Here is a 17,281-nt window from a genome sequence, read left to right on the forward strand (position 1 = left end):
GTGCTGGGATTACAGGTGTGAGTCATTGCACCTGGCCTCAGGGATTTTAATGTGGTGTTCATCTCTCCACCACAGGATTGACACAGGACATCCATGTCTGCAATTGCAAAAACAAGTCCCTTGGGGCATTGGTGCAGTTTATCTCAGGTTTTGTGATCTGCTGAATTTGGGAAATGATGTATGCTACAGCCCCCTGTGGAGGTCTGTGGCTTGTAACAGTGTGTTAAAGACTCTAAGAAGTCATACACTAAAGAAACTGGCTTCAATGTGTTGATCAGGTGTTTCAGGAACTTATTACACATCAGATTCCACCCTCCTCCCCACTCATAATATAACCAACCACCAGTGGAAACTGGTATACCATAAGACACAGCTTGAATTATTCTAGAACTCTCTCAATCAAGGGTGCCTTTTCCAAATTACTGAACATCTAGATTAAAGTCCACCGGAGTGGGACAAGCCCTTTGCAGTGCAACTCTCAAGGACAGTCTGAGAATGGGCTACCCACTAAACAGAGCTCAAGGGAGGCTGCTGGCCCTGGTGTAAATATCCCATAGACCTTCTAGGTGGCAGTCAACTGGCTCTGGTAGAGAACGCCTGAGGATCAGACCATGCTGGAGCAAGTGTAATGGCTGTAGGTGCGTCGGGTTTCAGGCCTGCAAAGAGGAGCTGTAGGCTGTTGGTCTTCTGAGAATCAAGGCCTGAGGTAGCTGGATCTCCATGGCAGATCGCCGGCCCATCGGGATCCGAGGAGGTTCTGATGGGGTCTGTGGGGCAGCTTCACAGATGCTGTCAGGACCTTGTCATCCGTGGGTTTCAGGCTATGAGAGGCTAGAACTAAGCAGGGGCAACAGAACAGATGGACAAGCCAGCAGGGCAAGTGCGGGAGCAGGGGCCAGAGCCAGAAAGAAGAAAACAGGCAGTAGGGAGGAAGGTACTGAGGAAACACAGAGGTAGGGAGTGGGCAGTGGTCTACTGAAGTCTCAGATGGGCATCTTGTAGGGCGTGGAGACAGAGAGGAGAGAAGGGGAAGATGGTAGCTATCCGACAGCTATCGGGAAGGAAGGGACATGATGCTAGGGAGGAGGACACATTAACCATGTCGCTTCTATTCTGTTTTTTTGAGATGGAGTCTCACTCTATCGCCCAGGCTGGACTGCAGTGGTGTGATCTTGGCTCACTGCAACCTCCTCTGCCTCCTGGGTTCAAGCAATTCTCCTGCCCCAGCCTCCCGAGTAGCTGGGATTACAGGCATCTGTCACCACGCCCAGCTAATTTCTTTGGTATTTTTAGTAGAGATGAGGTTTCACCATGTTGGCCAGACTGGTCTAGAACTCCTGACCTCAAGTGATCCGCCCACCTGGGCCTCCCAAAGTGCAGGGATTACAGGCGTGAGCCACTGCGCCCAGCCTGTTGCTTCTGTTCTTGCCTCTGGGCTTCTCCACAGGTCCCTCAACAGTCCTGGCCCAGCTTGTCCAGGCTCATTTGGGGATGCAGACAGTGGAGGCATCTGATAAATGCTTAGAGTCCAAAGCCCAGTGCTGGCTCCATGGGTGCTCCCTCACCAACCAGCAAGAGAGTGTAGCGCTTTGGCAAACTCTTTTGAAGGCGGTAGAAAAAACAAATTGATTTGACCAGGAAGTCTGGCACTGTCAGAGAAACAGAAGGGACTGTAGTTACTTTCATTTATTATTTAGGACTAATGACCTAAGACATTTCACTATTCTATAAACCAATAAAACAACTCAAACAAAAAAGACCCTAAAAACATAGTCTGCACCCAAAACTTCCTAAGGAGTTTAAAAAGCACAGAAAACAATAGTGTGATTTAATACTTTGTTGCTCAGAGTGTTGGCGGAGTTACGACATCCTATACATCACACCAACACTCAATGGCTAAAGTAGGAAAGTTTTGATAAATAATAATAATAATAAAATGTACCATTGCCAAATTCTTTATTCAGAGTGGCAAAATTATTCAGTGGTTCCCAATTCCAGCACATGAGAATCACATACTTATTCCAGGCCAGGACATTTAAATCAGATGGGGAGATTTGGGACAGGTGACGGGGTTGCAGAATTTTCTTTTCTTTTTTTTTTTAAGTTTGTTCTGGCTATCTTTCTTATGTAACAAACTACCCTAAAACTTAGCATGGCTATCTGGATCACCAGTCTAGAGTTCTGGCAGGGCTCGGCAAGGCAGGCCTGTCTGCACACACAGCATTGGTGCAAGGCTGTCCTGTCTGCACACACAGCATTGGCAGAGGTGGTCTGACTTGGGCTGAAGACTCCAGGATGACTCCTTCTCAGAGCTTGGAGTTGTGCCAGCTGTCAGGACAGTGCTCAGCTGGGCTTGAGGGTTGGGGACTTCTATTTCTCTCCAAGGAGCTGCTTGGATTTCCATGTAGGATGGTACTGGTCTCCAAGAGTGACTGTCCCCAGAGACCCAGGAAGAATCTACAAGCCTTCTTCTGACCTGGCCTCAGCAGTCCCAGAACATCACCTCTGCCACATCCTACTAGGTAGGTAACTCACCAGAGCAACTCAGACTCGAAGGGAGGGCAGTCAGATTCCAACACTCTCTGGGAGGCCAATCAAAGCATCTGCTGCCATCTTTACCAAAGTTCTTGGTGTGGAGCTGCAGTGGACAATAGCATTGGCTTCCTGTGGCTGCTATCACAAGAACCAACCACAAGGTTGGTAAACAATGGAAATTTCTTTTCTTTTCTTTTTTTTCTCTTTTTTTTTTTTGAGATGGCGTTTCGCTCCTATTGCCCAGACTGGAGTGCAATGGCGCTATCTCGGCTCATTGCAACCTCTGCCTCCTGGGTTCAAGCGATTCTCCCGTCTCAGCCTCCCGAGTAGCTGGGATGACAGGCATGTGCCACCATGCCTGACGAATTTTGTATTTTTAGTAGAGACGGGATTTCTCCATGTTGGTCAGGCTGGTCTTGAACTCCCGGCCTCCGATGATCCACCCACCTTGGCCACCCAAAGTGCTGGGATTACAGGCATGATCCACCGCGCCCCGCCCAGAAATTGATTTTCTAAATAAATTAGAGTCAGTATTACCAGGTGGAAATCAAGAAGGGAGCAAGGCTTTGCTCCCTCTTCTAGCTTCTGGTGGCTGTTGGCAATCTCTGGCTTGTGGCCATCTCTTCAAATTTCTCTCTGTTCCGTCTTCACGTTTCCTGTGTGTGTGCAGTAAAATCTCTCTCTGCCTCCCTCTTAACAAGGATGCACGTGATGTCATGTAGAGCCCATCTTGATAATCCAGAATCATCAATCTCCTTATTTCAAGAGCATATTCAAAGACCTTTTTCCAAAATAAGGAAATACGAATAGTTTCCAGGGCTTTAGATCTGTTTTTCTGTGGTGGATGGGCATTATTTAACCTACCACAATGATGAAAAATGTATATAGAAGCTCCTGAATTGGACCCCAAGCCCTGCTAAAGAAACCCAGCTTCCTGCATCATTTTGAATCAGAAAGGCATCAGGACCAAAGCCCAGAGTTGTGAGGGGAGTAAGATGCTTTGTATGAGATCTAGGACATAACAGCCATCAGCCTAGGAAAGTGTCACTGACACAGATGGGGAACTTACCATTTCTTTGCAATTTTACCCAGTTTTTCTGCCTCTAATTTTCTTTTTAAATAAGTATCTGCTTTATTGATATATAATTCATATATATATCTGTTTTTTTAACTTGGCCGAAAGCCTTCAATAACATGAGCTTTAATTTGTCAGGGTTTCGATGAGCAGTGTGAAGACCTTAAAATGCATCTCATAGATTTCAAAAGATCAGAAATGGGGCCAATATAGAGAGCTGCCGTAATGTTACTAAGATAACACAGGGACTCAAGAGATGTAAATTTCTTTCCTCTCCCGCAAACACCCACAACTTTAGGTTTCTCTTTAATGTCAGGTAAGAACTGATCTTCTATAATTCACTACAATTCCTTAAAACATACGCACAGATGCTCTACCCCAGACAACTCAGGGAGAGCCACCCTAAACCGGTAAGACCTTCACTGAATTTAACTTTTTTTTTTTGGAGACAGAGTTTTGCTCTTGTTGCCCAGGCTATCACGCAATGGCACGATCTTGGCTCACTGAAACCTCCACCTCCCGGGTTCAAGCGATTTTCCTGCCTCAGCCTTCCGAGTAGCTGGGATTACAGGCATGTGCCATCATACTGGGCTAATTCTGTATTTTTAGTAGAGACGGGGTTTCTGCATGTTGTTCAGGCTAGTCTCGAACTCCTGACCTCAGGTGATCCACCCGCCTCGGCCTCCCAAAATGCTGGGATTACAGGCGTGAGCCACCACGCCCGGCCTGAATTTAACATTTAATACACATTTTGAAACATATATTTTATTTTACGTGCAATAATAAATTGTGTAATAAATTTCCTATACTCTTAAAGTAGATGGTGGCAGTTTCAACTTTAAATAAGAATAGTATACAGAATGGACGCATCATTTACAAAATTCTTAAGCAGGAGAGCTTGATCAGATATAAGGCATCTGCTTAAGATATTGCTCAAGTTTTTGCATCTGCCTGCAGATAGTGGGCCAGTGAACTCTGAGTACCGCAATGCACCTGCAGTGGTAACTCTCTCTTAGAGGCCATTTGGAGTGCACCCAGGAGGCACTGGAATCAGAACAGATCTGGCAGAGAGGATGGAGGAGGGATGGAGGGGCACACTTTGGATGTAGAAACACCTGGAATATCAGGAGTGCTGTATCACCCAGCCAGGACCAGAATTTACCCTCAAGAGCATCCCTGCAGCTTAGAGATTTCACAAAGGACCTGAGTTAATAAGATTTAAAAACAAATTCCAATGTACTCTCCAGTTTTCTCTGTCTCTCTCACATTCTAAGTATGTTCCTTTTTATAGATTAAAGAAATTTTTTCTGAGGCCAGGCACACAGTAGCTCACACTTGAAACCCCAGTACTTTGGGAGGCCGAGGCGCGAGGAACACCTGAGGTCAGGAGTTCAAGACCAGGCTGGCCAACATGGCAAAACTCCATCTCCACTAAAAATACAAAAATTAGCCAGGCATGGTGGCTCCTGCCTGTAATCCCAGCTACTCGGGAGGCTGAGGCATGAGAATTATTACTTGAAACCAGGAGGCAAGGTTGCAGTGAGCCAAGATTGCACCACTGCACTCCAGCCTGGGTGACAGACAGAGACTCTCTTTTTTTTCTTTTTTTTTTTTTTTTTTTTTTGAGATGGAGTCTTGTTCTGTTGCCCAGGCTGGAGTGCAATGGCACAATCTCGGCTCACTGCAACCTCCGCCTCCCAGGTTCATGTGATTCCCCTGCCTCAGCCTCCTGAGTGGCTGGAATTACAAATGCGCACCACCATGCCCGGCTAATTTTTGTATTTTTAGTAAAGACAGAGTTTCACCATGTTGGTCAGGCTGGTTTCGAACACCTGACCTTGTGATCCGCCTGCCTCGGCCTCCCAGTGCTGGGATTACAGGCATGAGCCACCACGCCCAGCCGAGACTCTGTCTTAAAACAAAACAAAAAAGAATGCAATGTTTTCCTACTCATTTGAATTTCTAAGAATTTCCATTTTTTTCTTTCTCCACCATGTGGAGAACAATAAACACCAGCATAGAGCACACAAACAACTCCCACCTGCCACATACAAATGGTCTCTGATAGGTAAAGTAACAAAGAAGAAATATTGGCCATTGTGAAGGCTTTACCATCATCCCAGGAAACAAGCCTAGGTCTAGTCTGCCAACTTTAGTTCTCCAATACCAACTCCCATTCAGAAAGAAGCAGGGTGAAAAGTAAGATTCACACACCTCTAACAGTTCTTGGATTTTCAGCCTTCCCTCCTGTGCCCTTTAGGCCATGGACCTTTCAAGCACATCCTTCTGGCTGCCCAGTGGTCTGTCAGGAAAGGGGAAGGTTCTAGCTAGCTTACTTCCTATTATCTGCATTTCCGATACTCCCATTCAATGCTTTATGCTCTCATCTATCCTAAAGGAGCAGTTGCTAAATTTTATTTTACAGTAGTAATTTTTAATTTCTAAGCAAAGTTTACCGAACTGACTTGCCTGACCCACACAATATCCTCCTGTAAGAGGTATTCGTGGATGCCTGCAGCTTGCTGAACACGCTCATTAGTCCACGTCCTCTGGTTGCCATGGCTGAGCTGGTGCTTACCGTGAGTCAGCTGTGCTTGTTATGAAACCTGTTTATGCCCATCTTTCTTGCTATGGGAATCATTATGTAGTTCAATATTATATAAACTAATTTAACATGAGTGTGGACAGGGTTGTTCCTATGCAAACTAAACTGAATGTACTTACAAGCCTCTTAATAACTGCATTGAAGTAGTTACGGATGTTAATAAGAAAAGATAGGAAAATATCTTAAAAACCTAGAAGGATTTTACACTCAGTCTGTTTCCAGTTTTAGGCTGAAACTGGGAATGTTAAACTACATTAAATGTATTGTTTATGCCAGGATGCTTCTGAAGAATGCAGATGAGCCGATTTATAATCAAAGTAAAGCCACTACAAATTCTGGAATTGATCTACATGTATACATTTTGATTCCAAATAAAGTGTGTATGTATTTTTTTTAATTCCCCTCAGTGACTATTTTTTCTTTCTTTTGATGAGAACTAATTAATACTGATCACAACCGTGTCAGCTAAGAAGGCTACCCTGACCTCTGGTCTAAAGGGAGGCAAGTCAAAGAAACTCATCCCAGACAGAACAGATACAGTTTAATTGCTACGAGTCACCTAAACTGCTGAAAGTCAGTGTAGCCTTCCCGTAATTCTGTTTTTCTTATGTGTCACCCATCCACCCCTACCACCTCCCCTAATCCCCAGTGCTGAGAAAGAGATACCAGTTCATACCCATCCTTTTTGTAAAACTCCAGCATCATATTATCTGTGGCGACGCTGAGGGGCCGGCGGGCCTGCTCGGGCTGGCGCCGGTCAGCAGGGTCCATGTCTGGGGAGGGCATTGAGCTGTAGTTGGCATTATGGTTCACGTGGACTGGACTCCCATAATTGCCAGTAATGTTGAACTCTATCTCTGCGGGGAAGAAAGAATTGGTACACATGAACTCTTGGTCTGCCACACCCTTCCTGGGCAGGGAAGGAGAGTACAGACACCCACTCCCTCATATGTCATCCCTAGAAAATTTCATCCCATGGTTCCACATATTAATTCACCTTATTAACATAATGCATCACATTAACAGGCCAAAAAGGGGAACACGTGATCACCTATATAGGCATTTAATAAAGCAATGTCAATTTGTGATTAAAAAAAATAATAACTTTGTAAAAACAGAAACAGATGGATACTTTCTGAAATATATGAAATCATCTTTCTAAAACCTCGTGCTTAGGACTGAAAGCTGACAGCTGTCCTAATCAAATCAGGAGAAATGGCAATGTCCACTATCACTACCATTACTTAACACCATTTGAGAAACGCTAGCCAATGGAATTAGTCAAGAAAATAAAATAAGAGGCAATATTAATATTTATAGATGATATTGCCTTTCTGGAAAACCATACAGAATAAATTCAAGATATTAGAAATAGAGATTTCATTAAAGTTGTTTTTAGGCTGTCAAAGAGATACACAGAAGTACTCATCCCATCCTTTCCTAGTCAATGAGAATAAATTAGCTCTGCACAATTCTGCCTGTCTGCAGTGGTAATGAATTAGCTCAGCCACAGAACCTATAGGATTACTGCCTTGACTCCTATCTCCTTTATTTCTTTATCTCGATTTCCCACACCCACCCAACTCTGTTATCAAAGCAACTTTTAGGGAGTCGGCAGTTCAGACCTTAAAACACATGAAGCAAAAGCAAGACAATCAAAATTCTTCAATGTTAGAACAGCATTAATTGATTACCTCTAATGGGCAGAGCATAGAATTACTAACATATCATCCCCACGTGTCTTAACAGCTGTTGCGACACAGCAAAAAGCATTCTCTTAATGTCTACCAAACATAAGGTACAGAACGAATTATTATTTTTTTAAGCAGATGCCGAATTTAGTGTAACAACTGCTATCTCTTCAAAGCTGTCACCACTAAGAGTCATCCACTTATGGAGTGAGGCTTCTGTGGCTCAGAACATCTCTGAAACTCCCTCTTAGGAAGCTGCCTTCAGAGCCTAATTTTGAAGCAGGAATAAAAGAAAGAATCTCATTGCCTTTGAGATTGAACCCCACCTTCACATGCTGAGGGACAACTCAAAGGGCACAACCTAGGGTAGCCAAAGGGGGGTCTGTAAGGCACCCAGGTGATCTGTAAGTCCTGAACAAAAGTCCCCATCCATCTCAGGACCCGGTCTCCCTCTGCATCTACAAAGTGAAGGATTTGGATCACAGGATCTCACTTTCCTCCCTGCACCAGCATTCTAAGATTTGTAGATTTGAAGAAACCATGGTATGGATATTAGACCAGTAAAATCCTTGGACCTGGTTAGTACAGGCAATGGACACCTTCAGGCCAGAGTGTCCCTTGAAACAGAGATTACAGGCCGGGTGTGGTGGCTCACTCCTGTAATCCTGGCACTTTGGGAGGCCGAGGCACGTGGATCATCTGAGGTCAGGAGTTCAAGACCAGCCTGAGTGACATGGGGAAACCCTGTCTCTACTAAAAATACAAAAAAATTAGCTGGGCGTGGTGGCGGGCGCCTGTAGTCTCAGTTACTTGGGAGGCTGAGGCAGGAGAATGGCATGAACCTGGGAGGCGGAGCTTGCAGTGAGCCAAGATCCCACCACTGCACTCCAGCCTGGGTGACAGAGCAAGGCTCCGTCTCAAAACAAGAACAACAACAATAACAACAAAAAACAAACCAAAACAAAAAAAAATTAGTCGGGCGTGGTGGCGCATGCCTGTAATCCCAGCTGCTCAGGAGGAGTGAGGCAGGAGAACTGCTTGAACCTGGGAGGTAGAGGTTGCGATGAGCCGAGATCGCACCATTGCACTCCAGCCTGGGGGACAAGAGCAGAACTCTGTCTCAAAAAAAAATAGAGATCACAGAATAGGAAGCTGCCATAACTGTACCCTGATATGTGTGTGCCTTTGTGTGTGTGCGTGTGTGTGTGTGTGTGTGTTTATAGGGGAATCAAAAAAAAAGTCTGTGGGCAGTGGTACTTGGCTTCAAAGGCTCAGAACCTGCAGTGATATTCCTGTTGTCTGCCTCTTGCCCCTATACCTAGGTACTGTCACCTACCCCCAGGGAAGAACCAGTCCGCATGCTGGATGATAGGTTCGATGATCCCAACAATTTGCAGCGACACTGTGGTCATCATCTCTGTAATGTTCCTGTAAACAGAGAGCAGAGGCAGACAGGGTGGAGTTAGCAGCTGAGGCAGGACTTGAGGCCCAAGGTCCTCCGGCTGCAGAGCCCAGGAAGGGGCCCTGGACGGGAACCCTGCAGGCGGAGGTTTGAGAGCAGACTTTCTCTTGGGAGGGACACTTCACCTTTCTGAACTTCTCTTTTTCCATCTGCAGAATGGGGATAACCCCAGGGCACACGAACAAAACCTACACAGCCACTTTCAACGTGAGGTGCGTTTCTCCTCCCTGCCATCCCTGTGATTCTCATCCTCTTTCCAACTCTCCTGTCTCTGGAGACAGCTCTCTATGCCTCCGAATCCTGAGGCTGGGATGTGTCCTCTTATGACACAGTGTAAGAGCTTGCGTGGCCTGTGTCACCGTGTCCTACGCCCTCCTTCCCCCTCATCCCAATGCTGACTTAATTAGCTCAGAGAAGACCCTGACTCCAGACTTGGAGGTCTTGGACCATCAACAAAAAGAAAGATCTGCAGAATTCTGTGCCTCTTCCTCAGCCTAAAAGAGGAGCAGGCCAACACAGAAACAGGGTTTGGAAAACACACGAGGCTGGCGCTCAGCTGGGGCCCCAGCTGTCCTGTCCACCCTGCCCAGGCCCTGCAGTCCCACTCGATCACCCACATCGCTTCTCCATCCTGTACTCACCCTTCTGCTTGTGGCCATAGGAGGTTAGGTCCTAAAACAATTGCCATGTTACTGGGAGTCATCTTGTTTACATCTTGATATTCTGACAGCTTGGATAAAAATTTGATCAAGTATCTAAAAGAAAATTAGAAGGGCCAGGTTTAACCAAGGCTCAACACCAGCCATGTGCCCCTGGGGACTGGATAGAAGCTTCTCTCATGTCACATATCGCACTGACTAGGAGACTCATGCACCTGCAATGTAATGAACATGGCTCACGTGTCAGGAAATGGAAATTCTGCATCCTCTTTCCAAAAACAGACAGGCTCAGATCTCACTGGGTCAGGTGTCAACATGTGCTTCAACTAACACTGGCCAGAAAGTCTCCATCTTTCCTTCTGACTCAGTATATAATGACCTGAAGTGCCTCGCTTTTTACAAACCCCATTACTTCTTGCCATCTTCCCTGTGTGGAGGAGTGATCAACAGTATGTCTAAGTACCTTTGGCAGGAACATCTACGTGCTAGGGGTGGTGTTTCCCGGAGTTACCCTCAGTTGGGTGCTCTGGAAAGATCTAATAAAGAAAAAGTCCAATGCAGACTTAGTATATGATCCAGCAATTCTCTCCTAGGGATATTACCCAAAAGAAAGCTGTGCACACATAAATTTGGACATGAATGCTCACGGAATCATAATTATTAATAATAGCCAAAAGGTGGAAATGATCCAAATGTCCATAAAGGGATGATTCGATACATTAAATGTGGTATGTCCATACAATGAAATATTATTCAACCATAAAAAGGAATGAAGTATTGGCACATCCTGCAACATGGATACACCTGAAAACAGTATGCTAAGTGAAAGAAGCCAGACACAAAAGGCCACATATTATAGTATTCCATTTATATGAAATGCCTAGAATTTCTATGCAGATCTATGGAGCCAGAAAGTACATTAGTGGTTGCTTAGGGGCATGGTTGGGGAAAATAAGGAGTGACTGCTAACGGGAAGGGGATTTCTTTTTTGGGGTAAGGGAAATGTTTTCAAATGAGACACCAGTTAATAGTTGCAAAACTATATGAACACACTAAAAACTACTACATTGCACATGTTAAAAAGGTTCGATAGTATGAAAATGATAGCTTAATAAAGTTATTTTATCAAAACAGCCAACAAAGAAGCTATATAGAAATAAAACAAATACAATGAAGAAGCTATGTGCAAATTAAAAAAAAAACAGCTTTGGCAAACCACACTCAAAATCTGCCAGGCCCCGACAAGAGGCCCCAGGACCCCCAGAGGACATGCTTTCTCTGGCCTCTCAGTTACAATAGGCTGTGGTCCTAACGCCATTTTGCTTGGATCACAGTGAAGCGACTCATTCGGAATTTTCTGCTCACCTTCATCAGCCAGGTAGAAAGTCCAGCAGACTCATGTCCTACCATGTAATCACTTAGCTGTCACTGTGAAAACTCCACCCACGGCCTCTCCTGGCCATCCCTCACCCTCCAAGAGGCCACACAGGTCTGGACCAAGATGTGGGACTTAAGCTGAGAGCTTAGGCCAACCCATGGACTGACCAGTGGCCTAGGGCTATGGTCAGCAACGTGCCAAGAGTTGAACCCATCCGATTCCCGCTTTCGGGACTTGATTTGTAATATATATACAATTCACTACTTTAGCCATTTTTAGATGTACAGTTCAGTAGCATTAAGTATATTCACAGTGTTATGAAACTATCACCACCATCCATCTCCTGAATGTTTTCATCTTCCCTAGCTAAACTTTGTCTCGGCCAGGCGCGGTGGTTCATGCCTGTAATCTCAGGACTTTAGGAGGCTGAGGTGGACAGATCTCCTGAGGTCCGGAGTTTGAGACCAGCCTGGCCAACATGGTGAAACCCTGTCTCTACTAAAAAAAAAATACAAAAATTAGTCAGGCATGGTGGTGCACATCCATAGTTCCAGCTACTCAGGAGGCTGAGGCAGGAGAATCACTCGAACCCCGAGTGGTAGGGGTTGCCGTGAGCCGAGATTCCACCACTGGACTCCAGCCTGGGAGACAGAGTGAGACTCTGACTCAAGAAAGACAAAACAAAACAAAAACCAATAATCTCCTGTCCCTTAGCCCCTGGCAACCATCCCCTAGCCCTGGCAACCACCATCCCATTTTGTTTCTCTCTGAGTTTGACCACTCCAGGTACTTCATATAAGTGGAATCATATATTGCATTTGTCTTTTTGTGTTTGGCTTTTTTCACGTAGCATAATGCCCTCAAGGTTCATCTATGTGATGACAAGAATCAGAATGGCATCCATTACATGAACATACTACATTTTGTTGATCCACTTATCTGTAGATGGACATTTGGTTTTCCACCTTTTACCTACTACGAATACTGCTGCTACGAATACGAGTGTGCAAATCTTAAGTCCCTGCTTTCGATTCTTTTGGGTACAGACCCAGAAGTGGAATTGCTGGATCCTACAGTAATTCTGTGTTTCATTGTTTGAGGAACTGCCATCCCATCGTTCTGGGGATTTTTAACAGGAAAACAGAAATAACCAGGCAGATGGCAGTAGGTGCTGATGCTGAAAATCTGCCTCCTAAGAAGCTGGGAGGAAAGGCGGCAGGGCCGGGAGGGGCGCTGGCAAGACAAAGTGGTAAAGAAGCAGAGTGTGAAGCAGCAGGAGGCAAGGCATGGAGAAGGATCTGCAGAGTGCCGGAAGTGGAAGCTCGGGTGGTAGCAAGAAAAGCGAGAGGCAGACGTGGAACACAGCTGGGGCTTGGGAACGGTGGAGCACTGGAGAACACGCTCCCTCACCCCTCCTTTCTGTGGACTTGCTTAAGGACACTTCTGCCTCCCCCAGCTCCCACGTAGGTCAGCTTCCCCCAGGTGTCCACCAACACCTACCTGTCTTTACCATAAATCCCCAATATCTTAAGATAGCTTGCATTCACCTTTGCTCCTTTCACTGAACTAGCCAATGGTTCACTTCTTTGAGTCCATTTCCTTATCTAAAAAATGGCAATAATTATCCCTGCCTTCCCTCACAGGGTGGTTTGGGGTTTAAAAGAGTCCATGCGTGGTGGCGGGAGCCTAGACTCCCAGCTACTTGGGAGGCTGAGGCAGGAGAATGGCATGAACCTGGGAGGCAGGGTTTGCGGTGAGCGGAGATCGTGCCACTGCACTCCAGCCTGGCCGACAGAGTAAGACTCCGTCTCAAAAAAAAAAAAAAAAAGGGGGAAAAAACAAAAAAACAAACAAAAAACAAAAGAGAGACCATGTGTGTTAATAATGCCTTGGACATCATAAAATGCTATGCGTGGTAGTTACCATGACTTTTAGCTGGGGAGTTGTGTATCTGAGGCTCACATAAGCCCAAGCCATGTGACTACACTTGGTAAGTATCCACTTACCGGATGTTGTTGTGATTGGCCTTAGGCAACTTTTCACAAGCATTCCACAGAGCCTGAAGCTTCTTGTCTTGCTCCTGGATACTGAGAAATTGATAGGAAAAGTCATTGGTTGAGCATGAATCAATAAAGTCTCATTGGAAATCATATTAACCAATCATTATACTATTTGATACCAACCATTGTAACTGACCATATCAACAAGCTAGCATTAAAAAATTTGGTTATTATTTACCCCTCTATGTTCTCCTTCTGTCTTGTACTGTGCTATTTTAACAATGCTTCCTCTGCACACATCAGAGGCCCCAAGTGAATATGTGCCAGAGCCACAGACCTGCTCTGGTGTGACAGGGCTATGGGGTCGCAGGAGGACACAGACGCCAGTCAGGGAGCTTGGCTCATGGGCTATTCTGAGCCTATATTCTTCATGACTCCAGCATGGAAACAGATCATGTAAGTGGCTTGCAATGATGTGTCCTTTTTGAGTTTCAGGCTGTCTTGCACTGTCCTGGTAATCCCTAACTTCAGCCCTTGCTTCCCTGGCTCCTCCTGGGACTCCCGGATGTCCCATCCTATGGCAGATCTGTCTGTGTCCTGCTGAGCTGGCCTGAAGTGCAATGCTGTTAAGGTGAGTGTTGGCCTCTGATGAAACTCGGCTTCATCACAGGTTCATAGTTATCAACCCAATAGCCCTGGGAGCTTTGAATCACAGAACCCAGACCAATTCAATCGAAATCTCTGAAAAAAAGGTTCAGGCATTAGTATCTTTAAAAAGCTTCCCAGGACACAATGATGCACGCAGAGGGTTGGAAATCACTGTTCTAGGCAAAATTACTTGGTTGAGAGGATGTGATCTTAGGTACTGCATACATGTCATCCAGCGGCAGAAACAGGTTCTTGTTTTTCCCTGGTTCAAAGACACTGACCTCTTTGAGTCATCTGGATCATTCCTATTTCTTAATGGAGACCCACATTTGCAAATGAAGTGGGAACAGAAGTATCTCTGGACAGGTCCTGAAGCACTGAGCTATCCTGCCTTTATCTAACTGTATACCATCAAGATCACGAATATATCCAATAAATAATAAGAGTGACAGTTTCCATCAAAGGATATGTTCTCATTTGGCTTCATCCCTAGGACCACATTCTTGTCCTAGAGAGGCAAAAAGTGCTGCGGTTAAGTGTAAAGGCCCTGAAACCGACTCCTTGGATTCAAGTTCCCATTCTACCACTTATTAGCCAGCAGGTAACCTGTAGTTACATACCTGTTCGATACCTCAAACTCCTCAAATGTAAAACAGGAGAAACAGCACACCCCACTTCACAGAGTTCTTGTCAAAATTACATGAGTTAAAAACATACAATGAGCTTAAAACAATGTCAAGTCTCTAATAAGCACTCAATAAATGGTAACACTTGTGATTATTAATATGATGAAACGCAGCACTCCCTTTCCATAATGAGATAAAAGAGAACCATATATTCAGCCAGCCTTTTAAAGTGCATGATCTCCATTCTACTTTGGAAATAAAATAGCATTAGGCAACTTGATTGGAGTTGGCTTTTTCTGGCCCTACACATTGGAGCCTGGCTTCCCTTCCAGGTCAGGTGGGTCTCTTCCAGGCCCAGTTCTTGAAAAAGTAGAAGGAGCAGCATCAGACACATATTCCACTGTTGTTTCTGACGGGGGATGATAAACAACACCTGTTTCTCACGGTGTTGTTGAGAAACACACCAACAACTAAATCCCATGACTAGAAATCTCTAGAAATCATTTCCTTTCACAGGCCCCCACCTTAGGTGGCTATTTGCTCTAGTCCTGCTCTCAGAAAACATTCTTCTCCCTCTTTCATCTCCCATCTGGACTATCTCTACCGTCATCTCCACCATCTTTGCACTGGTAGCAATTCTCCCACGCTGGTGTTGTGTGTTTGCTTGCTACACCGGTCCGTTCGCTCAGTAAAAGTACATTCCTCCAAACAATACTATCTACTTAAGACAGCTCTTACCTACGCCCAAAAGAACATACAATGCCATCCTGATGCATGCATAACTGAGGAAATAAGCCAGGACTCAAAAACTACGCGTAGGAGCCAGAGCATGTGTCAGAGCTAGCGGGCTTTACCTGTTCCATGCACTGTACTCTTCCTGACACATCGCTATAGCCCTGCGCCTGGCTCTGGGCTGCGGCCTCTCCCTTGGGCGCATCTTCAGGAGGGCAGAGAGAGAGGCCGCTGCCCACGTGTCATGACACGTGACCTCCCTTTAAGTTCATTATTACTTATTGTTAAAACATATTCAGTTATTATAGATGAGGGTAAAGACCCTGTGCCCACTCACTTGTCCTACTTTTCTGGCCAGAAGGAATCACTGCTGTCAGCCTATGTGAGCCCTTCCAGAACTTTCTTTCATACACTTACACACAAATATAGGTCCTTTCAAAATTCTATTGTTTTAAGTGTGCTGGGTGTTTATTTTCCTTTTTATAACAATAGAATGTCACAGGAGTCCTTGTTAACTTGCTTTCCTATCTGTTTATGTGAGCATGAACAATTCTACCTATTTTTAATTGCTCCAGAGTGTGCCATGGTACAGACACTCCACAGTTCTCTTAGCCACTTCCCAACCCCTTCTCCAATGAATCTTTAGTGACTTCTAGGCTTCTGCTATCTCAGATAATGCTACCATCAGTGTCCCTGGACCTGCCACCTTGGGCAAATGCGTAAGCACTCCTTCATGGCGAGATCAAGAAACGGGGTTGCAAGATCATCGGTTACATGCTTCTATAATTTCAGCACATACTTCCAAATAAACTGGGACTCACAGGACATTCCAAAACAAGGGGTACTCACTTGGAAGCCTGGATCCACTCGTCATAGAGTTCAAAGGTCATAAGAGGTTCTGGCAACTCTCGGAGGTAAGATTTCAAAGCTCCTAGGCATGAATAAAATACTGGTCTGAACGGTTATGACATGGCAGAGACAAGACCCATCAGCCAGCACTGCCCACGTGGGTTTCATCTGGGGATGGGCCTCCTGACCACCATGTCAACAGCAAATGTTAGCTTCCTATGGAAATGCATATGAGACTCTGACAGGGGACCTGGCCCCCCTTACTTCCTGCAATTACCTCGTCTTCCCTTGGCATGCAGGGAGGCCTTCCTTCAAGGGGCCACAGCACCCAGCCCTGAAACTGGGCACTGAGTGGACACATCTGAAGTGCGCTGGGCAGCCACTGGCTCAAGTGTCCTGGACTTGTAGCCACACAGCCTCCCCACCCACCCCTTCCCTGCGAGCCTCCATGGCACACAGGAGCGCCCAAGAGGTGCCCACCTGCAATTGCGTGAGGGTCTGCCGAGTACTCCTGCACGTCCACCACGCAGCAGTCCAGGGCCGCTTTCAGCTTCTTCAGCTTGGAGGCAGAGGGGGCTACTCGGAAGAGTCCCTACCAACAGGACAGAGGGTCAGCACACAGCAACTCCAAGGTACAACAGCAAAGCAGACCCCACGACTGCTCGCTTCTTTTCTCCAAAACCTCTCAGATGCATTTGCCCAACACCATTTCCCAATCCCCTAGTTGCCTGCTTTCTCATTGTCTCCCTCTTTGCACATAAGCAGCTTCAGAGCAGGAACTTGTTGTGTCCCCACAGCCTCGTGCAGGGGTGGCTCATCACACTGGCTCAGTAGCTATTTAGAGGATAAATGAACCTCGGGCACTCAGACATCTTCTTCTTGTATGTGTAAGATAAATCTTGCAGAATAATTTGACTAAGACCTGGTCAGTCTGGTAAGTTGAATGTGAGACGGTCTACAGGGTGGGTGTGTGTGTGTGTTGGGAGGCACCAGGGCTATACTTTTTGTTTTGTTTTTGTTT

The 17,281-nt window shown here is 45.7% G+C and overlaps 1 protein-coding gene across 4 annotated transcripts in view; it reads right to left on the reverse strand.

Moving 5' to 3' along the window:
• Window positions 1–17,281, reverse strand: part of ARHGAP44 (Rho GTPase activating protein 44) — a 218,882-nt gene that overhangs the window by 26,129 nt on the left and 175,472 nt on the right. For all 4 annotated transcript variants that reach the window (XM_011965674.1, XM_011965676.1, XM_011965673.1 and 1 more), the window contains exons 11-16: window positions 16,741–16,852; window positions 16,261–16,342; window positions 13,412–13,492; window positions 10,010–10,123; window positions 9,243–9,334; window positions 6,892–7,072 (exon numbers count right to left, since the gene is read on the reverse strand). In XM_011965674.1, the coding sequence (XP_011821064.1) occupies window positions 6,892–7,072; window positions 9,243–9,334; window positions 10,010–10,123; window positions 13,412–13,492; window positions 16,261–16,342; window positions 16,741–16,852 (662 nt within the window). The remainder of the gene's footprint in view (window positions 1–6,891; window positions 7,073–9,242; window positions 9,335–10,009; window positions 10,124–13,411; window positions 13,493–16,260; window positions 16,343–16,740; window positions 16,853–17,281) is intronic.

The sequence above is a fragment of the Mandrillus leucophaeus genome, unplaced genomic scaffold, assembly GCF_000951045.1.
Source record: "Mandrillus leucophaeus isolate KB7577 unplaced genomic scaffold, Mleu.le_1.0 Scaffold732, whole genome shotgun sequence".
NCBI lineage: Eukaryota > Metazoa > Chordata > Mammalia > Primates > Cercopithecidae > Mandrillus > Mandrillus leucophaeus.